This window comes from Dermacentor albipictus, chromosome 10 (genome assembly GCF_038994185.2).
Source record: "Dermacentor albipictus isolate Rhodes 1998 colony chromosome 10, USDA_Dalb.pri_finalv2, whole genome shotgun sequence".
NCBI classification, from domain to species: Eukaryota; Metazoa; Arthropoda; class Arachnida; order Ixodida; family Ixodidae; genus Dermacentor; species Dermacentor albipictus.
In genome coordinates, this window is record NC_091830.1 from 394,003 (window position 1) to 421,631 (window position 27,629).

The window sequence follows — 27,629 nt, forward strand, 5'->3', positions numbered from 1 at the left end:
ATGCAAATAATTATGTTGTACAAACACAGATTCACAGATCACAGAATCCTAAGGCCCACCGCTCCACTCCACCCGATGTATCGCACGCCACGGAAGGCAGCGTGCTTTCTCCCCGCTTTTCCCCTTGTGCACACAAAACCGAGCCACCATCGCCAGCTCACCCATGCCACCCTTCTCCCCCCAATGCTGTCACTCGCACATGCAGCATGCGGCATGCGTTTGCTAGGTTATCGCCCTTCGACTTTATACGGAACATGAGGGCGACGGCAGGAATGCACGTGGAGTGCCCATATAATTGCTATCGCAATAATATAAGAGTATTCGGTAACTGAAGCATCCCGTGGCCCGCAAAAGAAGAAGTAACGAAATGAAACTTTCACCATGCGGTGATTCGCTGCACTGCAACGTCTTTTTTTTCTTTTGTGAGAACGGAGCACCGAAATGAAAAAAAGAAGCACAAAGGAAAGCATGTTGGCCACAATCGAATGCCTACTTTGGGCACCTAGAGTGGCCACCAAAGGAATATCGAAGAAAACGCGAGACTCCTGGTCCACCGAGAACCATACGCATACTGCTCTGTATCCTACACCAGCGAGACAAGACTTTCCGGAGAGGTTGCGCTCAAACGGACCCGGTGCAATAAGTCGAGTCCTCACAGTGATGGCGGTGAGCGACCATTGTTTCCCTTTTTCGTCTGCTAGCCAGAAGGTGTCCAAAACTTTGCCAGGTGAAAATCCACTCGGCCAGAGAAAACAAAACGCACGCCGAAGTGCGCCGCGCGGTGGTCGTGTTGGCCTAACCGTTGCGCGGGGTCAAGCCCGCGGGCAGCGAGAACAAAAAAGTTGAAGTGGCTCCACGTATTCTCGCGAATAAAAGTAAAGTACAAAAATAAATAAGAACGTAGTTATCTTTTCTCGCTTTAGTGTCTTGACATGGATGCTTTGGCACAGGTGAAAAAATGTTGATATTTTTTTTTGTGACATGACGGCACAAATTAACCACCACAACGCTTCATCTCATTGGACATTGCTGCGTGCTTTGTCAGCTTGTGTGATAGTGTGTTGATTTGGCTTGTCTCCTTCTATGGTACGATGCACGACCTTAGAAAAGTCAATGCACCTTTAGCGTCAAATGCTTATAACAAGATTAAACCCACAATGTTATGATGAGGATGCGGGATGACAAAGGAAGAATGACAATGACAGAATGAGCACAATGACATCCCAACAGCACGACAACAAATGCATGACAATTACTGTATGGTGATGATGGCATGACAAAGAAGGCACAATCACAACTGCATGATGACAGCATGGAATAACGATGGTACCATGGAATAACGATGAAGGAATGACATTACTGGAACAACAACAATATGATGATGATGCAATGATGACAGCATGGTGATGACATCATGACAAAGGTATGTGTTGTGTCGGCAGCGGCAGGCAAGCGGGGGGGCCCCGACCAGCGAACGCTCGGCTAACGCCGGCGCAGTAAAGGAGACTCGGAGCGAACTGCTCCCGTTGAAAGCCGGAACGAAGACTCCACCGACCGGCGGTTGTTTATTGCTTAAAAAGGCTTCACACGCCAGATGACACCTCCCGATTGGTCCAATGTTCTTCACATGACAGAAGGGGGGTGCGCCATCTAGCTAAACAACTACAAACCATACATGTACGATGACACAGAGATCTGACAGGGGGCGACACTATACTACATCATCCCCCCCTGGAAACAAAGTAAACATGCAGTGAAATGCGCACACTAGACGCGCACTTAAGTCCAAAACAAATTCAATCCGTCCCCGCCCAAGTTCACATACACACACATCAGTCTTGGGCACCCAAACAAAGGCAGTCACTCAAAGTCTGACAAGGAACACGGCACAAAAACTCACTGCACCGCAACAAGGAACACATTTTATGCCTGTGTTAATGAAACATGTAAATTGCCTGAGACGGCAATACGCTCTACACTACATAAACAAAATCATCGAGCCACGGAGGCCGTTTTCTGTCACGATGAGGACGCGTGCGTACCTCAGAAGAACTTTGGGGGTTGCGACGCGTATCAGTCGACTTTAAAGACCTAGTCGTCCCACTACTATTTCCTTCCCCCTGGTTGGAAAGTTGAATGTAGTTGTCGCTCAAAGCTGGAGAGGGTTGCCCAGGAAGCTCCTCTCGAAGTCCCAACAAGTCCTGGGAGGCTACCGATTCTCCTACGGAATCAGAGACGACTGCTGACTGTGCAGACTCGGAAGTGATACAGTCAGTCAAGCTACTTAACTGGTGCTTATGAGAAGACGATGTCGCTACAGACGAGTCATCGGAATGACTATCCAGGTTTGAATACGAGTACAAAAAGTTTCTATCACTTGTACACAATGTACTAGCTCCTGAATCCTTTATCACTAAGGTTAACTTAGACACATGCCACGTCTTCCCATCACTGAGTAGAAAAGTAGATGGTCCTATCTGGGCCTTGACCTTACGAGGTTTACTGTACTTAAAAAATCCTTTCTTCTTAAATCTTACTCTGACGGTGTCGCCCACCTTGATACAAGTTGCCTGAGCACCGCTACGTTTGTCTACGTACTGTTTAGTCTGCCACTGTTTCTGCAAGACCCTTTCTTGAACGTGAGACACAAGACTGTCCTGTTCCCGTGAATCTACACAGAGCTGCATGGTTCCATCCTTGTGCACCACCACGAGTGGAGACACCCACTCAGAAGCGTCGACGCGCTCGATGACATCGCAGTTTTCGAGACGTCGCAATTCATTTGTGACCTGGTCACGGAGAGGCAGGGGTAGTCGGCGCAATTTTGAAGATACTGGTTTCGCATCTTGCTGCCGATGAATTCTGTGCACAAAGTTGTTGACGAGACCCAACTCGTCACTGGAAAGGTGATCAAAACCCGGAGGCACACCTGTGGGGCTCTGTACTGAAGGAAGCGATGGTAGGCGACATGTCAGCGACGTACCGTCGATCTGTATGCCCAAGCGTTGGATGGCGTCTAAACCCAGCAGTGATGTTCCTGTAGTCGTTACGTGGAACGTGACAGAGCATGACCTTTGAAAAAACTGGACAGTGGCTTGAAACAGGCCTTGAATGTCGATGCGTTGCTTGGAAAAATTTTTCAAGTACACTGTTGTTTGTGACAGTCTGGGCTGTCGACCAAAGTGCTTTCCAATATCTTCGGCCATCATCAATGAGACAGACGCTCCCGTATCCACCAGCAGTCGCATGGAGACGCCGTTAACTACGACCGGAATTTCAAAATCTTTTTTAGTTTCAAAAGCGCTTACCGTCAAGACATACGCGGACGACTGCCCTGCGGAAGTTGAAGACAGCGTCTCTGCGGAAGAGACGTGTTGAACAATACGGGTTTTTCGGCATACGGATGCAAAATGGCCCAACGTGTGGCAGGCGTTGCACCGCCGGTTCCTTGCTGGACAATTCCTGTCTGTTGCAATGTGTTCCGTGCTGCCACACCGGTCGCATGCACCACGGTTCCCGGAGGAGCCACGTGCGAAATGTCGGCCCTCTTGGCGGCTTCTCGGAAGAAGTCGGCCCTCTTGGCGGCTTCTCGGAAGAAGTCGGCCCTCTTGGCGGCTTCTCGGAAGAAGTCGGCCCTCTTGGCGGCTTCTCGGAAGAAGTCCGTCGTCTTGGCGGCTTCTCGGAAGAAGTCGGGCGTCTTGGCGGCTTCTCGGAAGAAGTCGGCCATTTTCATGGCCTCCCGGACTACGTCGGCCATCTTGGCTCGTCGACGGAACGCCAAGTTGCGATGCCTCGATTCTTCGCACATTTTCGGAGCCGAACGCGCGGTTCGCTCGATGCAGGGCTTCTAACGAGCGTCCAATTTCTTCTGCCTTGTCCAGGGACAAGGTTTCGCCATGGGCCAGCAACTTTTCGCGAACGCTGGCGTTCGCCACCCCATGTATGATTTGGTCTCGGACGCGCTCGTCATAGCTTGTGCCGAAGTTGCACTGTACCGCCTTCTCCTTCAATGCGGTCACGAATTCCAGGAATCCTTCTCCCTCGAACTGCTTCCGGCTGGTGAATTCGTGCCGTTCCGCCAGGACATTTGTTGACGCGGCGAACAGCCGGTCAAGCCGCTGCAAGAGTCTCGGTAACTCTGACGCTGGCGGGACCGCATCACTTGACGTTGACGCTGCGCCGGTCGACTGCCTTGCTGCTTCGCTTGAAGCTGACGCTGCGCTGGTTATCTGCCTTGCTGCTTCCTGCTCCTCGGCTGCAAAGTGCTTCCGTTGTCCCTCACGCCCGAGAGCGCTGACGAGCGCAGACGCTCGTCGTGCGTCCGTCCAGTCGCCACCGCCGGCCGCTTCGAGGTGGGCCTGAAAAATTTTCTTCCAGCGATACCAGGGAATTAACGGTGGGCCGGGCACTTCAAGAAAAACGGGAAGGTTCGCCGTAAATGCCATGCCGGGTAGCGTGCAGGAGGCAAGCCGGAGCTCGCCGCAGGAATGGGGCACGGAAGAACAAGGGGGCGAGTAGGCCTAGGTTCGGAAGCCTCGCGACGCCAAGTGCGTCGGCGGCGTTTGCCGGCCGTGCAGACACGGAAGGGACGCTTCACTCACGAAGCTCGTTCGTTTCCCGGGGCTTCGGTCGGAACCGCTGCGGGAATCCCATCTTCGTCGCCAAAAGATGTTGTGTCGGCAGCGGCAGGCAAGCGGGGGGCCCCGACCAGCGAACGCGCGGCTAACGCCGGCGCAGTAAAGGAGACGCGGAGCGAACTGCTCCCGTTGAAAGCCGGAACGAAGACTCCGCCGACCGGCGGCTGTTTATTGCTTAAAAAGGCTTCACACGCCAGATGACACCTCCCGATTGGTCCAATGATCTTCACATGACAGAAGGGGGGTGCGCCATCTAGCTAAACAACTACAAACCATACATGTACGATCACACAGATCTGACAGGGGGCGACACTATACTACAGTATGATATCAACTGTGTGATGGCAATGGCATGACGCAGACGACGTAATGAGAGTCAACCAACAAAGTTAGAATGATGACAACTGAACAACCAAAACGGCGTCATGACCACAAGTACATATCTAGAAGCCAAAGCTAATAGGCAACTTGCATCACTGGGTCGGTGGCATGACAGACAGAAAGTGCCTGAAGTATGCAGAGTTATAACAACATGAATATTGTGATGAAGCATTTGCAGAGTAAAAAGGGGCCACCCCTGCCATGGAACGTATAGTATCTGTCCCTCAATTATACATGCACACACATGCAATCTTTGGTCTGGTTTATGAGCGCCAAGATGTCTAATAACTGTACTGGCATTTATTGAAATTTTGGGCCTTCCTCACTTAAGTTTTCCAATTTTTTTTTCTGCAGTCCCTTTAAAGTGTATCAGTGAGGTTCTACTATAGTGTCTTTCTATCCTTTGAAGGTCAAGCTGCTCTTCAGCAATGATGCCAGATGTGCTCAGGAAGGTAGAATCACAAGTGAACTTCTGTGAGCCAACGCTGCATTTCTATAATCAACTATTACAGTATTAAAGGTACAAGAATAATGAAAGGGGATTAATGTATTATCAACAGTTTTTGCCTTGCCTCAGTAAACATTTTTCATGCCGAAACAAAGGCGCAAGCTGAAAATGTTATCTAGTTTGAGATGTGTGGAGGTCTAAGTTGCAAAAATATTGTTAAAATCAAAGCTGTAGTCAGGACACTCCTCTGACTTTTTATCTGAACACACCCAGTAGCAAGCATATACGAAGTAGCCTATACATATGCACAAATATTCCCAGTGAGGAAATGACAACAAACAATGAATGACAAACCCCACGAAAAAAGCAAAGAAAGCTTTTAAAACTAATCAGAACGGTTCTTTGTAACCACAAGTATGAGGAGCATGAATTCCGCCACTATGCCAAATACAGGATAAGCTGGAAACAAAATGTGCCCTAGTCGCTTTGAATTTGTTTGCATATTAATTTATTCTGATGGTAAATCTGAATTTTGACAGCAAAGCTATCTGCAACATGGCACGTTTTCACACCTCCTGCTCTTACAAAACCCAAAGAAAACGTGCAGTGGAACCCCTCAAGATTGAGGAACTGACCAAACGGCATACTAAGATGTGCACAAGGCATATTCAGTGACAAAACAAGGGAAAAACCCTTTGGAGCAACTTTTGGAGCAGGAAAAATGTGCATTTGAAGCAGACATATTGGCTTTTGTAGCACGCACTTTTTGGTCGTTTAATGAGGTGCTGCAAAAACCCTGGGCCCCACACTTTTCAGTTGAACCTAAAACACTACAAAAGGCAAAATAATGCAGTCCAGAGCTGATAAAACAGAGAATTATTTAAACATATGCCCTGATTAGGAGTGCCACATAAGTGGGCAAAAACTGTTGACACCTTTATTAAACTAGTGCAGCCTCTAATTTTTCTTATTTTTTTCTAAGTACCTCCTGGTTTTTGTAAGAGCCTATGACAGCTTCTTCCATCTGTCTTGATAGAAAACAATGTCAAAAGAAGAAAAGAGAGGGGGGGGGGAGGGGGCTCAACGCCAGTCAAATTAGATCCAGCGCTGGCGGCAAGGCCGGGTTTAGTCCTATGCGGTGTAAGCATAACAAGAAATAATTCAGTTTAGTACAAAATTCACATGCAAAAAGCGACTACGTTGTGAAACAAACAAATCACTCGGCGTGTTAAGTCTGCTCAGACAGCATCAACGTGTGATGACTTACCAAACGTGACGCGAACTATTCAGTGAAAAATGGAACAAAAATACCATATGCAGCAACTATTAGCAATTCTCGCCCTGAGCTACCTATTTTCTAAACACATTTCCCAAAAAACCACAATATCCAAGATGCCCTCGGGCAAAATGAATAAAGCTATTAAAGAAGCACTTGCTTGGTGTCATTCCGATAAGACACAGCGTGATTTATGCCCTTTACAAACGAGGCAGGGTGAAAGTCTCGCAGCTCAAAAGAATCAAGAGTTATGCATGAAGCAACTAGCAACAGTTAAACATGTGCGAAACCACGCATAAAATAGATGTAAAAACATGCAGTTCGAGACAGCTGGTGTGAGGATTTACCGGGCCACATAAAACTAACAATTTCAGTTCTTGCAAACTTTTGTAGCTTTAACATACAACACAATGCGCTCATGCATTCGTGCTGCCTAGCTAGCCCAACGCGGTAAAGAAGCGGAAAACAATATAAGCGGCAAACGGCATTCCGAACTTTAGCGAAATGCCTTTAAACCGCATGTTGCACTGCAGACGAACTTCGTCGCTTACGCGTCTAACTACAACCGAGTAAAAAATAATAATAAAAAAGAAAAAACACCGAAGCGACAAAGGAAAGGATGAGAACAAGAAATTTCGCGCCGAAGCAACGATCCATTGCCACCGTTGCTCCTGCTGATGAGGCTTTGCGGGAATAATTAGAACCGTATCGCCGGCACGTTTTCGCCGGTATTTGAGCCCCCCACCCTGCAACAATTCTTCTTCGACATTCTTCGGAAGCTTTGGCCATCCCACACATGCGAAGAGTGTTGCCTATTTTGCTCAGAAAACACAAATAAGACGGAGAAGCACTATCAGCGACGCAACAAACTATGGCGTGCTACGGCGCGCGGCTCGCTCCTCTCCCGTGCGCTCTGCGCAAGGCCGCCACCAGTGGCGCGGCCATCGGCGTGCACGCCGCGTATAATTTCAGAACTTTCTTTGTCCAAAGTGGCACATAAGTGAACCACATACACAAGGGTGGATTGCACTGAAGTGAAAGTGCTTCTGTTTACATGTTGCCCATATTTCCATTGGTATCCTATTAAAAAAATCCAATTCACAACCAATCGGCAAAAGGGTAGTTCATGGAGGCATATGGCATCTTCTTGCAGATAAAACACCGTAACCTAAATTTTGACCATACTCCAATTACACTTTTCATCAAAAAGAAACTTTGCTAAATCAATGTTTCACTGTGCTTAAATAAGCCCTACTATTTTTCTATATATCATAATGTACAGATCCACCCAATTTATGCACAGTTGTGTATACCGCATCTGCTAAATTAAGTTTACCAGATTAACTGATAGACACATAATGGTACCTCACAATCACTTTCCCCAAAGTGCTGTAAGTAGTCAATGCTACTAGAAAACATGCCACCATCCAAAACACACATGTCACCTGTTCCCATACAGGCAGCTCTGACAAGGAGTGAGCCACAAACCAGGCATCTTTTTGTTTAGCATCATGGTTAGCACAAAATTGACCGCAAGGTCACTGCATTAATTGGTGCCCATTAATCTACACTGAATCTATTTAATGTATTAGCGTCTGCCAAAGAAAGACTTCCAAGCTTGATGGCTCAAGCAATCACTACCACATTTTTGGGACGCTATTAGAACTTGGCCACAGTACAGTCGAGCCTGGATGCAACAAATACAATAAAGTGCTAACTTGACCGGTTAGTACATGTCAGAAAAAAGAAAACTATATAACAGTGCAAACATTGGGACATGCAAAAACAATGGACGTGCAACGGGTCATGTTTTCCATCTTCATCGTTTGTCTAACAAACACAGATACGACAATATATCACACGTAACAAAGTAAAGCTAAAATTTGGCTGCGCATGCCTTATTTCAATTAATATTCCAGTGCATACCAAAACCAAAAATAGACGATCTGAGAAAAAATAAGTTACACTGACGCAAACATTTGACCACGTGGCTGTTCAATAGGCTTGCACGAATATAACTTTTTTGGCTCGAGGCAAATAGTAACATTGTTGAATAACTCAAAGTGAATAGTTGGAACAGGTGTGGGATTTGAATAAGACCTTGACAATATCACACACATACTGGCAAATATAGAAAAGCAGAGGTCTCTATCTGCAGACATGAAGCCAGTTCCATCTTAGGAAACACTATATTTAGGTAGGAGTATGCAAATATCAATACCAAATATATGAATGGAATACTTAAATTTGATAATCAAATGGAATGTTGAATTATATCAAGTGCCTTTATTAACAAGTTTCTTCATTTTAAAATGTTGGAACATTGCAATTACACTGTAAACAATAAAAACACAGACTAGTAACTTGTGATACTAAAGGATTGTGCATTTGACTCCTGTTAATGGAATACAGACACAGAATTTCAAAGTCGAGACAACTTGTAAGATTTATTTCTCTGGACCCACCCTGCATCTACAAAATATCAATGAAAAATATAGCTTAAAACATGTTTAAAATCAGTTTCACAGTATGTATATGCGTAAAACCGCAAAATACAGCTTTTCGCAATATTGACATCAATAAGGTCGGTTTGCAAACATCCCAAAGCATATCAACAGTAGCGCTACATACTTGAGTTTGTGTTCACTGCCATGCTCATTGTATGTGCTCTTGCTTGCTTGTTGCGCAACCTAGCCCTTCATTGCAGCACTCCCAGTATTTCTCAGTTGGTCATCATGGGGTGGTCATAATGGGAGGCTTTCCACGGCGCTGCAACAGTTTCTGTTGTGCCTATTGGAAGATTTTCCACATTATCTGCACTCGTTGTGCTGCCCCACACAACCCACGAGTACAGCATGATGTCGGGTGCATATTGCATTGTTGCCTTCTGCCAAACACATGCTTGGTTAGTTTTGTCATGCAAAGGTTTCCCCGCAATGGTGTTCAGCAGCACAAATGAACTGAATTCATAGACGTCACCATAAGCAAAGTGTGGACCCAGCTTAATAGGAGTCGCATTTGTTCATCTCATTTCGAGCGCAAAAAATTTATATTATGTATGCCTCTGCTTTGTCTTACTGAAAATTTGCTGAAAAATTGCATCTTACTGTTTGGATGGCTCATAGTAGCACTTGGCACTCTTAGCTGCCTCGTTTCTAAGCAAAAAAATATTTGTATTTGCCTACATTTATGGGAAAGCCAGCTGTTGCCAAGGCAGCACTCGCATAGGCATGTGCCGCCACCTATCGGCAGCTCGCCCGCCGACGGATAAAGAACCAGCAGAGGACCGACAGCCGACACTACAACCTCCAATGACGCTTCGTCGAGTAGCATTCCAGCGACTGTGTTTGGGTATGGACCCCGATAGGCCGATGAGGACTCAGTGAGAAACTACTCCGACGCTATTTCGGACCCTACAAGGTCATCCGATGTATTGTCGCTCTGGACGATGAGGTCGTGCCAGACGGCATTTCGCATTCACAGCAGCGCCGCGCACGATCTGAAGTGGTCCACGTGGTGCGCCTTAAACCCTTGTACGGATGCTGACGAACTTTCTTATTTTTGTTGTTTTCTTTGCTACGAGTGCTTTTGTTTATTACTTTCGTTTGTTTGCAGCATTGGGTCGATGCTTTATAAGAGGGGGGTAATGACACGTGTATTATCTTTATCGGGCGACCACGTTTCGCATCTAACAAATGTTATCGCACAGCGCAGGACGCGCCTGCATGTAAAAGAAGTTTCTGGAATGTTATCGATGGTTCCGTCCACTGTCTTTCACCGCAACTTGTGTAACCTGATTGCATGTATGCGCGACGCGAATAGTGTAGAACATTGTGGAAGACACGCGGGTCCCAGTGGTTAATCTAAAACATTCGACGACTGATGTATAAAAGCTGACGCGCTTGACCCGCTGCTCAGATTTGGACGATTGCCGACTGTGTTTGTCGTTGTCGCCGTTCTTTAAGTTTAGCCTGTTTTTGTGGGCACAGGTTCGCCCAATAATACGCTAGTTTCGTCTTTCCTAGTTTTGACTGTTTTCTTTACCGTCACTACCACGTGACAATATGCAAATGCCACGCAGCTGGACAGAACCAGACTAATGTCATTTGCCATCGCTTGGAGAGACTCAGATTATTTTTTTCATTCCGCCATATTAATTAATCAGTCATAATTCAACTTGTAAAATATTACAATTAGATAAAAAGTGTCGGTAAGAAAACTGTAGAGCAACACAAAAAACTCCCAATACAGCTTTCTGTTGCTGAATACGTGCTACATAAAAGTGCTTTTCCCAGCGTGAAAGAAGCAAGCGAATACACGCAAAGTGCCTCCACCACTGCATTCATTGCCCACTTTCATTCACGGTGTTGCAGCCAGGAATACTGCTGCTGTGACAGCCGACACAACAGAATTGAGCGGCCAGTCGCGTGGCAATATTGCAGGTATTTGCGGGCTTCTTTCACGCTAGGAAAAACATTTGTGTAGTGCGAATGGTGCAGAAAGCTCTATTGGGAGTTTTTCATGTTCCTCAAATTATGATATTTCAAAAGATAATTAAGATTAATTATGTCATTAGGCGGAATTAAAAATCTGAGTATCTCCAAGCAACGGCAAACAACATTACCTTTGTTCTTTCCAGCTACGTGAGACACCCTGTGTGTGTGCGCGTGTGTGTGCATGTGTGTGTGCATGCATGCATGCGTGGGTGTGTGTGCGCGCGCATGCGTGCACCAGTGGAGCAAAGATAGAACCACAGCACATGGCACAGAAATTGTTCAAAGAATAGAAGCATGCAGGAAAAAAATAACAGAAATTTACTGACATTAGCACACAAGCACACAGAGGTCAATTTATACATTTTTCTCCGTAAAAAAAAAGTAAGAAGCGAAAGAGAGCACACAAAAACGTGAGTACAAACTTTACAAACTGACGCGTACCAGCAGTGGCATAAAAAACAAAGTAGTTTATGAGCAGAGGCAGGCGTATGTTTAGTGGCGTCAGGAATACCAACACATGCATTGGCTCATGTCAAAGTCAATGAAGACAACCGTGAATGAAAACTTTTGCAAACATACAGTGGTGCTATTAGCACCGAGAACGACCTAGAGGGGCGCTGCGAGCGGCGCTCGCGTGATGTCAGGGCACGGACTCGCGCCTGTCTGCTGCAGTTCGGGCAGTGCCCAGGCACCTTCTGCAGTGTTTCTGTTTGTTCCCTCTCGTTCTCTATGCTTGTATACTTATGACGGGCCTCTCAAATATATCTTTTATGAAGTCTTCGTTCGCGAAAATGTAATCAACAAGCTTATTTTCAAGACGACAATATATTTCTCAAGGGCAACGCTATAGTGCCACTCACCCGCCGTGGTTGCTCAGTGGTTATGGTGTTGGGCTGCTGAGCACGAGGTCCCGGGATCAAATCCCGGCCACGGTGGCCGCATTTCGATGGAGGGGAAAACACCCATGTACTTAGATTTAGGTGCACGCTAAAGAACCTCAGGTGGTCAAAAATTTTGGAGTCTTCCACTACGGCGTGCCTCATAATCAGAAAGTGATTTTGGCCCGTAAAACCTCATGTTTTACAGTGCAGCTCGAGGAAGCTCAGACCAGCCCATTACAAGTTTTTCATGTGCGAATCTACACTTTGCAGTGGTAGCTCACGTGAATATTAAAAGCATAGACGCAAAATCACAGTACATAAGAATCCAGTTAGGATTCCATACCCACCATATGGTGCAACATGCTTGTCACAATCAAACGCTGGCTATATATGACTTGTCCAACATTTATTTTGATTTTAACCTACTAAAACATGTTTGCTGACGACAAGTAGTTCATGGTATAATATAGAAATGTTCTATTTCTTCGCAGAAACGCTCGGCAGTAACACGAGGACTTAACACTGTAGTTTGGATTCTGCCAGCAGCGCTTGTGTTTTTAACTGCTTCTCAAAAGGCCGTTCTGCACCGGTTAAACTTAAGTGGGGGTAATTCGAAGCAAAGCTGATTGAGGCTTACAGCTCCTTGCAGCACACGGAAAGGGATGTAACAATATTAATTCCCTTTCCATGCTACACGTTCAGCTCACTTGAGCAATTTACTGGTGCTTCTTGCTTGAGAAACAGACATGATGAACCTCTTTAGAGAACTGACACAGGTTGCTCGGGCCAAATATTTGAGTGAAATATGCCTCTTGTTCCGTTTCACTGCAGCCAGCAAGAAGCCGAAGCCTCATTCATTAGTAGCATGGCACCTATTGAAGATATTGTTCCACAGTGGAGGTGAAAAATCAAGTGAATTCGTGTGAGGCTTGTGGTGTCCTTCTTTATGAGGTGTATGCGAGGTTTTTTTTGTACGTACTGATGAAGTGAATAGTTTTCAGTTTGTTTAATTAAACAACGCAGGATCGGATATGGTGAGGCAGAACGTGTTTCAATTTTCCATTTCAAGGGAGCCTAAGCTGCACTGTAGTGCCTCGAGTATACTATAGGCACGGTAATAGGCGCTCTAAAGAGCTACTTCATGGTTTTAATTGGAAGTTGTAGTGAACAGCTTGGTTTGGCGAACAATGCGTGCCTCGCCGTAACGACAGTCAGCCGCTTCAATTGTGGGAGGGGTGTGCCGGGTCGCCGATAAAAGCTAATGAGGGCCACTATGACACATTTCATCGCTTGCAGTTGATTGGTTCTCGATCTTAACTACGAAATTTTCTTTTCTGTGATTGGTGTTATGGTATTCGTTGAGCATATATATATACAATACATGATGCGCCGTCATGTTAACAGCCAATGCGTTTCTCGGTGCCTGTTTCAGAGAACGGTGAAAGTAGTACATGTACCAAACCTTTTCACAAAAAATGCAAGCCTAACTCTTCCTTTTAGGCCTTAATACAGTTGCCACATTTGACCAAAACTCACCAGAGTAATAAGAATCATGATGAAAGCTTCCCTGTAACACGATTACAATGTTGACACCAAATATCAAGTTTTCGTTCCATGTAAAATGCGATGTCTCTCACAGTTAAGTACTAAGAGAATGTGAAGTGTTTAGAGGCTCATCATACATAACTTCGCGTGTTGAGCATGCAGAAATTTTTTTAAAGCAACATTTATGGACAGACGTGGTGCATACATGCATCGCAGGAACAGTAGACCCCTTCAGGGCTACATAGCTTGCGATATCCAAGTCGCAAATTTTCTCGATTCACGCGGTTTTGAAGAAGAAACTGCGGTTCAAGCATGGCAGCAGAAATAATTCGAAATATTCTTCTGTAAGTATGGCTCGAGCCACCAATACCCCAAGCATGCACGAAGGGAACGAGTGCGCACGGCAGCTGAGTCAGCGGCGTCCTGGCCATGACGTCACTCGCAAGAGGGCGCCACTCCAAATTCTTGCCGCTAATAGCAGGAGTGCAAATTTGCGAGTACAGCCGCCCTGATTTTTAATAATATAGCGCGAGCGTCGACTGAACTGCTGGTGAGCGCCTTATAACGACGATAAGTGTGCAACAAGAGCGTGCAACAAGGCGAGTGCAACAAGGCAACAAGGCTCGTGCGCGAACTCTCGCCTTGTTGCACGCTTATCGCCGTTATAAGGCGCTCACCAGCAGTTCAGTCGACGCTCGCGCTATATTATTAAAAATCAGGGCGGCTGTACATACAGTGGCATGATGGGGAAAAACAAAATGAAGAAAAGCAAATCAGATCGGCAGTTTGTGAGTAAGCTACACGTCAACAGGCGCAAATTCAGTCATCTCTACAAGGGAGGAAAGACGAAAGCCATAGCCAATGGAATGTAGGGACGGGTGTCATGCGAGGTGTTGCAGCTGCCAAAAGAGTGTTTCTTTTGTTCTTCACTGCAACTTTCATGTGACCTTGAAGATGGCCAATACAACCCCACCTGGTTGGTTATAGGACACCTGTACTGTGACCTCCACTGACTTCTAACGAACGAACTGTGTTCCGTTGCCACCTTTGCACAAGTGGTATCCTTTGCGCCTGCGGCCAAGCTGCTCTTTTTTATACGATGTGTATGCGTGTGTGAAGATGAAAACAAAATATAAATGAAAAATTGTATGACAAGGTGAACTAATAAACATGACCATGACAGCAGGGCGAGAAGGATTCCTAATAAATGTTGTGGAAACATACATATTTCATAAACGTGCCATATGTCATATATGACTGTTTAGGGAAATGCATAAGGCAACCACGAAAATTATTTAATGGTGCACCAAACTGACGTTTTGCGAACGAACTGGCTGCACAATCAAATGCCAAAATAAAAGAAAAAAATAAGGCACCATGGCAGCTAGAAATGCGCATGCACACATTCTGACATCTTACCGACCAAAAGTGACAGGGATAAATGTCTATCTAAAAAAAATATTAAGGGGCCTTGAAACTTGCGATGATTACGTGGGTAAACACGATGCACCTTTCAACTAGGAGACCACCTACTAGAAATTGCGTGTTTGAAAACTTCAATGGGCATCAGAACACGACATTTGGTTGGCTGCGAAGGTTGGAATGCTACAGGTCACGCAGGCACTGCACTTTTCACTGCACACAGTCGGGGAAATAAGGCTTGCTCATTGTTTGCTGGTAATCCGATCATTCAACCAGCGTCCCAAAGATTAAGGCAAGCAATGTATTCTGCCAAACACGTCGTACCTCACCGCGTGGGTATAGCAAGTTTGCAGATATCTTCGCACGAGCCTAGCAAATAGAAGGAGGCGAGGGCAAGTTCTGTGTGCACTACAAAAATGCTTCCACGGCCACCTGTGAGCAAAAGTGAGTTTATCTGCAATTCTCCCTGGCACAATGGCACAATAGGCTAAACTGCTGGCTAATTGGCATGCACTCAAGATATACCGTGCAAGGTGCCTTTTTTTCTTTCTTTCTTTTTTTTTTCCTAGCAGCCCAAATTCAGTGAGCTCTCCTTGGACTGCATCGATGGCGTGGTTGCAGACATGCAGGCTTGAAGGAATGTGGGAGAGGCACGACGACTAAACTGAGCCAAATGCTCAAATCTGGAAAAAGAACCTATTCGTGTTTTGCCCACTTTGTAAAGTTTAGTGGCGCCAAATTTGTCGAATATTGGACCTGACACAAAACAGCTTGATATTTTTTTTTGCACAGATGGTGCCACCAGCAAAAACGCCTGCGCGATTTATTATTTTTTGTTAATTTTTTGGTTCACGCACTGCTTAGTAAAACTAGTGAGTGCTAGTAGTTACAAGACGTTCTATGGCTTTACTAATGTGCAACGCTTGCTGTGAATTAGCATGTAGACGAAAAAAAATGTCAATTTGCATGGACCTGGACAGCAGAAAAATTAGCTACATTCACTGCTCCTTTGTATATTCCTTTATCAACATAAGACAATTTTCGCTTCATAGAATCACACAGAAGAGCTTGCTTTTTGATTATTGAAAATTTCAGTTTCAGCTTGAATAGTTTTGCATACTCTTTGTTAACGCGCGACCAAGTATAGCCATAAATTGCCAATTTGAGGCAATAACTCATGAACTGTTCATCAGAGCAGAAAACAACTTCATATACATGATAAGTGCACTGTAGCACAGAAAACCATTAAATACTGTTGTTCTGCATTGAAAAGGAAAAAAAAAATATTCAGTCATAAACTTTTGTTGTTCTGCCCATTTTTATTAGCTCCTATATAAATTTCTAATTGTTTACTCATAATATCTCTTCATAGAAACCTCGTATACCATTTCATTTAAAAGTACAGCGAACTTCATTATGTTACGTTGAACAGTTTGGCAGAAACGCAGTACAAAGGAGGCCAGTACAGCAAAAATACCATTTCTTGCTCACACTGTTTTGACTGCCACCAGGTAACGCTTCAGGCTAGGCGATATTACTAGGTGCCATTGGAAAGCGCAGAAAGTAAGCTTTCTAATGCAATGTAATTCACATCCATTCAATGAGCGAAGAAAGCGCAGTGCATCCGCAAGCAATGACTAAAATGTAGAGCATGTGCCACCGGAGTGGGACAGTCACCTTAAAGTCTGAAAGCCGCTTTTAGAAATGCAGGGCAACAAAACAATGCACTGTAGTTGTTGCGAAATTGTCCGCCTTTTTAACACTGTCAAGGAATGGGGTGGCCAATCGGGCATTGCGCCGACAATATTCGGATGCCAACAATAGCAGTTGACCCCTGCGTAAAACTCTGTGTACACACAGAACTACTGGGTCGTCCCATCTGGCGTCCAGTTCAATGCCAATCTACTTATACCACAGCCTTGGTGTATCCACTGCGAGTGTTATATGAAACATACCCATAGCGTTACAGGGAAGTTTCATGACCAGAAAAAAACTATTGAAAGACAGTACTAAAACTTAGGTTTCCAGAACATAGATAAAAGCTCTGCCGATTGTGTCTGTAGTGTCATCATATCACACAATGACACCTTCAGCAACATGACACAGTTTCCATTGTTTCAGCAATAAAAATGTTACCTCAATGAGTTCACAAAACCTTGAAGTTGCCTTTCGAAGGACAGCACTTACACGTCTGTTTCATTTTTGTGTTATCTAGTGTTTCAGAATTTCTGTGCCCCATTCCATCAGCTTGCCCATTATAGGTGTGCATAGGGGCACAAAGGCTGCTCTAGTCCCTTTGTAGACCATGGTGAGGAATCACACCCATCTGCTCACTTTTCACAAAGCATTCACTTTCAGGTAGAGTGGCAAGTCATGGCTAGATTCTCATTTGAGGAATTGTTTCTGTACATTGCCATCGCCTAAGCTGCATTTGTTTTCACCTGCATCATCTTATGTGGGAACCCGTGCACTAGGTCAAGATCTTTCCTCTGTGCTGTATGATACAAAACCATTACCTATTCATACAGGCACATCTGCCAACTCATGCCAAATGCTAGATTACAACCAGTAGAAAATCAGTTTATCTAAACAACACCAGGGATGGAAACAGCCATGGAAGCTTTGTAGCAGCTCTGGGAGCAACAAATTTCGCACTTTGGAGCAAGTTTGGAGCATGAATTGTCCATTTTGGAGCAGTAAACACACATTTTGGTGCAGCTTGGTAAACACCAATGTGAGTGAAATACAGGTACACAAAGAAAAGGTGTTCTTTATTTGACTTTGCAGAATACTATTAGCTTATGGGGATTATCTCCAATATAATAACGGCAGGTTTCAGGAACAGGCAGGTTTCAGGAAGGGATACTCTACAATGGATCACATCCATATCATATATCAAGTAATCGAGAAATCTGCAGAGTACAATCAGCCTTTCTCTATCGCTTTGATAGATTACGAAAAGGCATTCGATTCAGTAGAGATACCAGCAGTCAGAGGCATTGCGTAATCAAGGAGTACAGGTCGCTTATGTAAATACCTTGGAAAATATCTACAGAGATTCCACAGCCACCTGAATTCTACACAAGTAGGAAGATACCTATAAAGAAAGGGGTCAGACAAGGGGACACAATTTCTCCAATGCTATTCACTGCGTGCTTGGAAGAAGTATTCAAGCTATTAAACTGGGAAGGCTTAGGAGCAAGGATCGACGGCGAATATCTCAGCAACCTTCGGTTTGCTAATGACATTGTTCTATTAAGCAATACTGCAGACAAGTTGCAAGAAATGATTGAGGACCTTAACAGAGATAGTGCAAGAGTGGGTTTGAAGATTAATATGCAGAAGACAAAGACAATCATGAATAGCCGGGCAAGGAAACAAGAGTTCGGGATCGCTAGTCAGTTTCAAGAGTCTGTGAAGGAGTATATTTACCTAGGTCAGTTAATCAGAGGGAACCCTGATCATGAGAAGGAAATTCAGAGAAGAATAAAAATGCGGTGGATCGCATACGGCAGACATTGTGAGCTCCTGACTGGAAGCTTACCATTATCATTGAAAAGGAAGGTGTACAATCGGTGCATTTTACCGGTGCTGACATATGGCGCAGAGACTTGGAGACTGACAAACAAGCTTGAGAACAACTTAAGGACCGCGCAAAGAGCAATGGAATGAAGAATGCTAGGTATAACTTTAAGACAGAGAAAGAGAGCGGTTTGGATCAGAGAACAAATGGGTATTAGACAATATTCTAACAGACATCAAGAGAAAAATGTGGTGCTGGGCAGGTCATATAATGCGCAGATTAGATAACCGTTGGACCATTAGGATGACAGAATGGGTACCAAGAGAATAGAAGCGCAGTAGAGGATGGCAGAAGACTAGGTGGTGCGACGAAATGAAGAAATTTGGAGATGCTAGTTGGAATCAGTTGGCGCAGGATAGAGGTAATTGGAGATCGCAGGGAGAGGCCTTCATCCTGCAGTGGGCATAAAATAGGCTGATGATGATGATTATTATTATCAGGTTACGGCAGATCAGTCCTGCGAAGCCTGCAAGGTGAGCAAAATTCATGAGAGGGAAAAGTTGTCATCCACAACTGTAGCATGAAGCTACAAGGAAACTCATGCAGGTTTCTCGGAAAGCACCATAACATTACATAACGGATATGCAACTAAATGTTGCAAAGACAAAATAACCAAGAGCTTTCGGTGAACAGTACCCACTCTACGCTCATAGGCTTGTGTTATGCCAGTTTAGTGTTTTTTTTTTCACAATGGACAAGAAACTAATATTCAATTTGAATAAACTAACATTTATTATTTAATAAGGTACCAATGCGAAAATTGTGCAACACATCAGAAATGAGTGATAACAACATATATAGCAACCTAGGTCTTGTGTGATTCTTTCTTCTGAAAAAAAAAAAAAAGTTCCAGCGTTTTTTAATCCATGTGACGCCTCCTTGCACCTGTAACATAAGTGGTCTCAGACATAAACGTCGTCATCAGTGCATTGTGTGTAATGGTTCACAAAGCAAACTTTCACAAGATTGCGCTACTTCACATGTAATAGCAACCAAAGATGTGCGCCAAAAACTGCTGATGCGGTGGGAAAAAGGTGCAGCCGCTCGTTCCAAGTGCCACTGTTTGACGATGTTTGCGTAAAGATTGATGCAAACTTTGGTGCACAGAAGTGTTGTCATGGCCACAGCACTTCTTTTTCCTTTGTTTTTTTTTATTTATTTCACAGGTTTTCTTTCTCATTAAAGACAGCCTTTGCGAATCCTAGGTTGCTTTAAATGCTGTTATCGATAATTTGTCAGCGTCATCCACAACTTTTTCATTGACTTCTCATCGATAAGCTAAATTTATAAATTCAGTTAAACGTATTCATGCACAATGAATGAGAAATATCCGAAGTGACTACCATGTACAACACCCATTAAGGTGCAGTGAATGCTTTTCACACAGTGTCCGCTGATAAATTTAATTCTTGGCAACCTTCGGTAAAGATAGCAGAACCTTGCAGAATAAATGCAAGTCATTGCGCGTCTGCCAGTATTTCACATCGACTGCCGAGAAAAAGCTCCAAGATATTTTTGAAAACAGCAAAGGGATAAAAAATGTTCACTGGCATTCCAATCTGTGTCGTCGGCCAATATTTTGAATAAGCTCGATTATTCTGGCTTATTCGTTGTTTTGCCACAGGCGCCATAAAGCCATTGTAAAATGGCAACTGCTATTCCTTGCCCTGAACGATGGTTTAATAAAAATTTTGACTCGATCTGTGCAAGCCGCCTTGTGAACATCGTTGCCGCAATGCAATTTCAGACATTTGCATTTAATTATGACCACAAGTTGGCTGCTGAGGTTGACTAAATATGAAACATTACATTGTTGGCTTTCATTCTGCAGCAGCAAGGGCCTGATATTGTGTGGTGTGTGGCCAGGCATAAAATAGTGTAGCCTGAATGCAAATTCAAGTGACAACTGCGGGTGCCATTGGATATTTCCGACCAAGAAGTTTCATGAAAGCAAGCAGGTCGTTGTCAATGTGCCACACTATGGTCTCAAAACTGGACGTGGTGCACATGTGAAATATATTAAGGTAAAGGCCTTAAGTGGCTCACTGCAATGGCTCATACCTGAAAAAAGTGGCGTCTAGTCCAGTGAAGCAAAAAATATCATCATCAGGAATGGCTCAAACCGCCGTAAGCAAGCAAACATGCAATTCCTGAATATGGATGAAGAAACGAAAGAAGAATGAACGTAAGAAGGAATGAAAGAGAGAACGAAAGAAGATTTAAGTAGTGCATTAGGAACACATGCTCCTCGCATGTGTCGTTGAAGAGGTCAACCTACAGCCCCTGTGATTTCATAAAAGTGTCTGCACCACGAGTGCAGCAGGCATTCGCCTTCACATGTTACAGGAGTGTAACATGCTGCCGAACTTTTTAGAACGTCACACGCATGACGTTCGCTCATTAATCCACGCAGATGTACCAGTAGGGCGCAATACTGAGTGCTAAAAGTACAAAACTGATAAGCTACACAGTGAGCAGACTGTATGACCTTATTCATTCAGCGTGGCTTTGCTTCCCGACCGCCCCATGAAATGAGCGTCAGCTCAAATAATCTTTAGCTGGCCCACATATATCGAAATGCATAAAACTTTTATAAAGCATCCGTAATGCATCATCTAGCACAAAACAGTTTTCATTTTTCTTGTGGCTTACTTACAATTACCTATGCTACCAAACACACCCACACTCCAATGATGTCGATGCTGAAATAAATTGCTTGGGCTTGGATTGCAGAGCTAAGTGCCAGCCAAAGCATGTCTACGGGCTGTGTGGTTGCCATTGAACAAGCAATTTTGCTAAATTTGCCAACTTCATTCGAAATTAGCGTTTTGGCTCAGGTTGGCACAAGATGGCGCAATCGGTGCAGCATTTCCATCCCTGAATACACTTTGTTCCCTGAATTCTCGAAAAAAAAAAAAAAAGTACCACGACACGGCGCAGCCACATACCAAAAGCGTTAACCTCTATAAAATATTGAAGCTGTCATATAAATGCACTAGACAACTTCACTACCAAGTGGTAATGGGAAATTCCGAAGATAACATATGAAGCAGGTCCCACTCCATTGGAGATCACCTTGAGAAATGGCACGCTTTCAGAATGAAGTTTGACTTTGCAGCCATCTTTTGGTAATCATTATTGCCATAAGAGATTCAAGAAGACACAGCTATGCTCTAACCTTGATTAAATGTGCTAAATCTGGTGCTGCTTAAGATACTTATTTTTACCAAGGTAATACACACGGAGATGGTAATTTTGCAGGCAGTCAAGAGGTTAAGGTGAGTGTCTCTCCCATGCAAAACATACGCCAAACTGTTGGAGAATCGCCGGCGGTGGTGGTGAAGAACAGGTGCGCCCCCCTTCAATGGGCCACGGCTGCAGAAAAGATGAGCAGATGAAATTTTCAATTAGCGTATGTTTCCACTTGCAATTCAGATGCCCTGCATGTGATCAATGAGAATGCTCTTTCAGCAACAAGGCCATACATAATACAATTTCATGCTGAGTAGCAGTAACCTTGAAATGGCATTGTATGAAGTAGACTTGCACCTTGCGCAATATAAAGAGAAAAACCCGGATGCCACGTTAACATGCCCTGCTAAACACTAGACTGAAAGGAATATCTACAAATTCCGGAGTGTTTATTTCATGCATAGCAATGTTCTTTATTTTCAACATTGTCCATGTATGTGCCTCATATTTCCAGTGGAACCTAGGTACATACAGTCGAATCTACTTATAACAATACCACTTTTAACAATATATCAGTTATAACAATGAAAAGCTGCCGCTTTGTTAATTTTGCATTTTTTTAATGGGGAAATAACCCGCTTACTACAATCTCCCCATGCCGCATTATCGAATAGTATAACAATGAAGTCTGGCTGCTGGGTGTCTGTGTGGAAAGGTAATGCCGAATACGGCATTAGCGAAGACTTCTCCCCAGAAACTCGTCTGGCCAGGAGACGTCTAATCGAATTTGGAAAAGCGCAGCAATCTTCATTCAAGCTCCGTTACGACAAACTTATTTCTGGCCGAAAAACCTACGTTTACGATCACGCTAAACAGTCGGTCGTGGAACGTCAATCCTAGCAGCAAGTGCAAAAACCACTGAGGCCGACTCAGCGTGTTAAGCACAATCTATCGTTGCTCTACACTAACATCCGCAGCCTGATACCCAAACGGGATTCGTTATGCAGCCTCATTTCCTCGTCATCCAGTAACATTGTTGCACTAACAGAAACATGGTTAAATTCCACAATACTTGATTGCGAAATTCTTCCAGATCTACCAGAATTTGATATCTTTCGCAAAGACAGGTGCGATGGAACCCGTGGCGGCGGTGTGGCTATTGCAACTCATCGCCAACTTAAGTGCTCTTTTGTCAATATAAGAACGCCTCTAGAAATGATCTGGACGTGTTGCCACGCCACTTCACCGCGCACGCTCATCGGCTGTTGCTATCGTCCACCCTGCACTGATAGCTCCTTTCTTTCGTTTTTTCACGATGTTTTGTTTGAACTAACAACGGCTTATCCTAACACCCCCATATTGTTACTCGGGGACTTCAACTTTCCAACTATAGATTGGAGTAACGTTGCCTCATGTCTAACACAAACAAACATGGCTAGCGAATTTTTAAACATTTGCTTGCTGTTCGGTCTATCGCAGCTTGTTACTAAACCTACGCGAATAACTCAACACTCATCAAATATCCTAGATCTCGTCTTAGCGTCGCACCCCGATAAGATGCCTCCTCTTACGTACGTCAGTGGTCTTAGCGATCACACCGTCATTCATGCCACGTTTCCTTGCAATATACTCAAAAGTAAAATATCAAAGAAAGTACTAACACTATATGATAAAGCCGATTATCCAAGCATTAATCGTGAACTTTCTATCTTTCATGAGCAACTTGCCCTTACGTATCAGCAGCGGTCGACTGAGAGTAACTGGGCACTTTTCAAAACAGAAATACCGCGTTTAATAGGTCTTTACATTCCAACTATCACGATAAATGAAAGAGCGCGTTCCCCTTGGTTCAACACTACTTTAAAGCGCTTAAACAATAAGAAAAAACGATTATTTCGTGTAGCCAAATGCTCAGGTTCTTCTTCTGCCTGGGAAAAATATAACAAAGCTACTAAGGAATATAACTCATTAAAAGGACACACAAAACGTAATTTCTTTTCTACTACCGTCCCAAACATGTTGCACTCTAACCCGCGGCGTTTTTGGAAAACGATAAAACCCGAAACTAATAGCTCTATTTCTCTATGTGATAATTCTGGCTCACCCATTCCTGACTCAAATGTTCCTGATGCCTTGAACCTTGCATTTTGTTCAATGTTCACAAAAGAACCTGCCAGTGAACTACCAGATGTACCATTTTACGATTTTACACTAATGGAAGGTATTAATTTTAGGCCGGAAGGCATAGTTAAGGTAATAGATGGCCTGAAGTGCTCATCAGCCTGTGGAACCGACGGCATTAATGCCAAAGTGTTAAAAAATACGAAGTATGTCTGTAGTTCGATCCTCTGTATCATCTTTCAGCAATCACTTGACACAGGCATTGTTCCAAGAGACTGGAAAACAGGGAAGGTCATTCCAGTCTTCAAGAAAGGTGATCGGTCTTCCCCAGGTAACTACCGCCCCATTTCACTCACCAGCGTATGCTCCAAAATCATGGAACATGTCATTTACTCTCATGTTGCTAACTTCCTAACTTCAGTGAAGTTCTTTCACCCTAATCAACATGGCTTCAGGAAAGATCACTCATGTGAAACGCAGTTAGCTTTATTTATTCATGATATTCATTTAAACCTCGACTCTAACATTCCGACTGACGCCCTGTTTTTAGATTTTGAAAAGGCTTTCGATAAGGTTCCACATTCTCGCCTTCTACTAAAATTATCACGCCTAAACATCCACCCACTTGTTCTTAACTGGATCCAGTGTTTTTTAACTAACCGAACACAGTTTGTATGTGCTAACAACCTTACATCTTCCGTTTCCTCCGTTCTATCTGGTGTACCTCAGGGCACTGTTCTTGGGCCACTCCTATTTTTAATCTACATTAATGACCTGCCATTCGCTGTAACCTCTACAATACGTCTTTTCGCTGATGATTGTGTCCTGTACCGCCCTATCAAAACCATCGCAGACGTCTCTACTCTTCAGGAGGACCTCTTTCGTATTCAAGACTGGTGTGCTACATGGCTCATGTCCCTAAACATTAGTAAGACTGTACATGTTTCATTCCATCGTCGACCTAACTACATTCCCCCTGCCTACAAGATTAACAACTGCACTATATCTACTACCGACTCCTTCAAGTACTTAGGAATTCACCTATCCAAAGATTTGTCTTGGACAAATCACGTAAGCCACATAATTAATTCAGCTAACAAAATTCTTGGTTATCTTCGCCGTAATCTCTTCATGGCACAACCACCTGTGAAATCAGTTGCCTATAAAACGCTTGTGCGACCAAAACTTGAATATGCATGTGCTATCTTTGACCCTTACCAAACTAATCTCACTAAAGCCCTTGAAAGCGTTCAAAACCGTGCTGCTAGATTTATTCTTTCAGATTACTCATATCACACTAGCGTTTCATCCCTAAAATCTAAACTAGACCTATCGCCTCTTGCCTCTCGTCGTCTCATCTCTCGCCTATGCCTCTATCACAAGTTTTTTTATTCCATACCTCCTGACAGCCAGCTGGTTCAGCTGGCTCATCGTGTTCGTCGAACAGGCCATCCGAACTCCGTAATCCCACCACAAGCCCGCACCACTACGTTCCTGCAGTCATTCTTCGTCCGAACTGCCCGAGACTGGAATGGCCTTCCCAGACAAACTGCACTCATCCGCGATACAGCACGCTTTCGATCTGCCATTGAGTGTTCCGACTCATCCTTCTAATTTCCACATCATCAATCCCGCCTTTTACATGCCCACCCCTCATGTAATGTCCTATTTTGGACCCTTGAGGTATTAATAAATAAATAAATAAATAAATAATGGAATGCGAAATCCTTGAAAAGAAAAAAGAAAAAGTGAAATGCAAGCCGCTGCTCGATCGCTTGCCGCTCCATATACCGCCCTGCGCTTCTCTCCATGAGAGATGCAGGCCAGCCTTGTGCATATGTCTTCCGTCGCCCTTTCACCCCTCCGGAAACGAATGGGCTGCACCTATAGCTCTGTGCCGTGCCACCCTCCGAAACACGAATGGACAGCACCGCGTCAACTGCGCTTTCGGTGCCGCTCCCAGATTTCCTGCTTGGCCCTCATAGTTGGTTCTTTATTCTGCTATGACCCTCATTTTGTGCAATTCTGCTAACAGGTTAAATTGTTCGTGCTTGTCTTTGATCATTGCGTCAAAGTCGTTCCTGGCCACATTGTTTTTCAGCTTCGTTTGACTCGCCACTGAAACGGAAGATGGCTGATCCACCCTCTGATAATCGGCAATGCATGACGTTGCTGGTGAAAAGAAAGTGCACTGCTATAGATTTAGATCGAAGTGCTTTTAACCAATGAGGCAATCACGAACATGCTACCATCGGATAGTGACAGTGACGGCCACGACGGCAGTGCTGACATGGCAGGGCAGGCTGCCTCAACATTGTCCCCGCGGGAGGTCCTGTAGATGATTTAGTCCCTCATGGGCTTGTTTTCGTGAAGGACTTTCTGCTTCGCTACCTGGAGCACCTGGATGCCTTGGAGAAGGATGTTGGCAAGCTAAGCGTAAAGCAAGCACAGCTGACAGACATTCAATTTCTTGTGCAAGCAGAGGGAAGTATGTGGCAAGATGCTTGTCGTGATCACATCCCAGCGTTTATTTTGAATTTGTCAAGCTGAAATGCTGCCGCAGCAACCTTCCCACATTTTTTAAAGGGCGCCTCTTGGGGTCACCAAAGCGATGCCTCGGTGGAGTTCTATGTCACTTGCCGCCTGTGACCCCTCTTTTCAGTTGTTATAGCAGTGGCATACTTGAACGCCAACAGTCGCGACTTGTTAACAACACGCGATCGGAGCAGGCAGGAAGCAGAGTTAAACGATTAAACGAGTCAACACACTCAGAAGCTGGATGGAAGAAGGCGATGGGAAGAACTGGCCTTCACGCCATTATAGTTTTCTCGAAACAGCTACGCCATCCCCCCCCCCTTTTCCATGCAGCCCAGTTATCAGTTATAACAATAAAACTTTCATGGCACTTGAATATTGTTAAAAGTGGGTTCGCCTGTGCATATCAAGGCATCTAATAAACATTGCAATTCATTTCTGCACACCATGCTGAGAGTAGTGTGAAGAGCCGGAATAATGAACCAATTCTGACTTTTCTTCTTTTCATGTGGCAGTGATATGAGCGTTACTCCAAGCCTATGCTATCGGCAGGATCAGCTGGTTGTGAGTGGAGGCTACCAAAGGAATCTCCCTATGGCAGCTCTATTCACTTTCCAGTTCACAGAACCTTTAGCTTGTTAAACAAGTCTCAGCTACATCTTGTTTAAACATTACACAGAATCATTTATAAGTATAACTTTGTAGAAAGAAGTCACCTTGTGTTTACAAGTTTTGAAAAACATGAATTATATTTGAATCCAAATCCATGACACCACTCTGCATACATCATAATGTATACATGCTGGCAAGCATGCAACTTTGGCCGATGTTGTAGCGCCTGACACATCTTGCTTCCCTTCGTCATAATGGCATGGGTTCAATCTTCAAAGGGACCAGAAAATTTACTTTTCTCTGCAGAAAGATGAATGCGTGACTTGCGTTATCTTTGGAATCTTAATGGACTAGCTTTTGCTGGACTGTGGATTTCACTTCTGAAACCATGCACAATGTTGCAAAGAAATAATGAAATTCTACATAACATCAATTATGGATGATTTATAAACCTCAATGCAGGGCAAGCAATGAATGAAGTGGCCTCCTAGTAGGTGGTC

At 44.3% G+C, this 27,629-nt stretch overlaps 1 protein-coding gene across 4 annotated transcripts in view; it reads right to left on the minus strand.

Moving 5' to 3' along the window:
• The window catches only part of Patr-1 (Protein associated with topo II related - 1), a 312,386-nt gene that overhangs the window by 199,634 nt on the left and 85,123 nt on the right, over positions 1 to 27,629 (minus strand). For 3 of the 4 annotated variants that reach the window (XM_070527717.1, XM_070527716.1, XM_070527719.1), the window contains exon 5: positions 21,976 to 22,044. The exons of the other annotated variant lie outside the window; for it this stretch is intronic. In XM_070527717.1, coding sequence (XP_070383818.1) covers positions 21,976 to 22,044 — 69 coding nt within the window. The remainder of the gene's footprint in view (positions 1 to 21,975; positions 22,045 to 27,629) is intronic. 4 annotated transcript variants of the gene reach the window in all.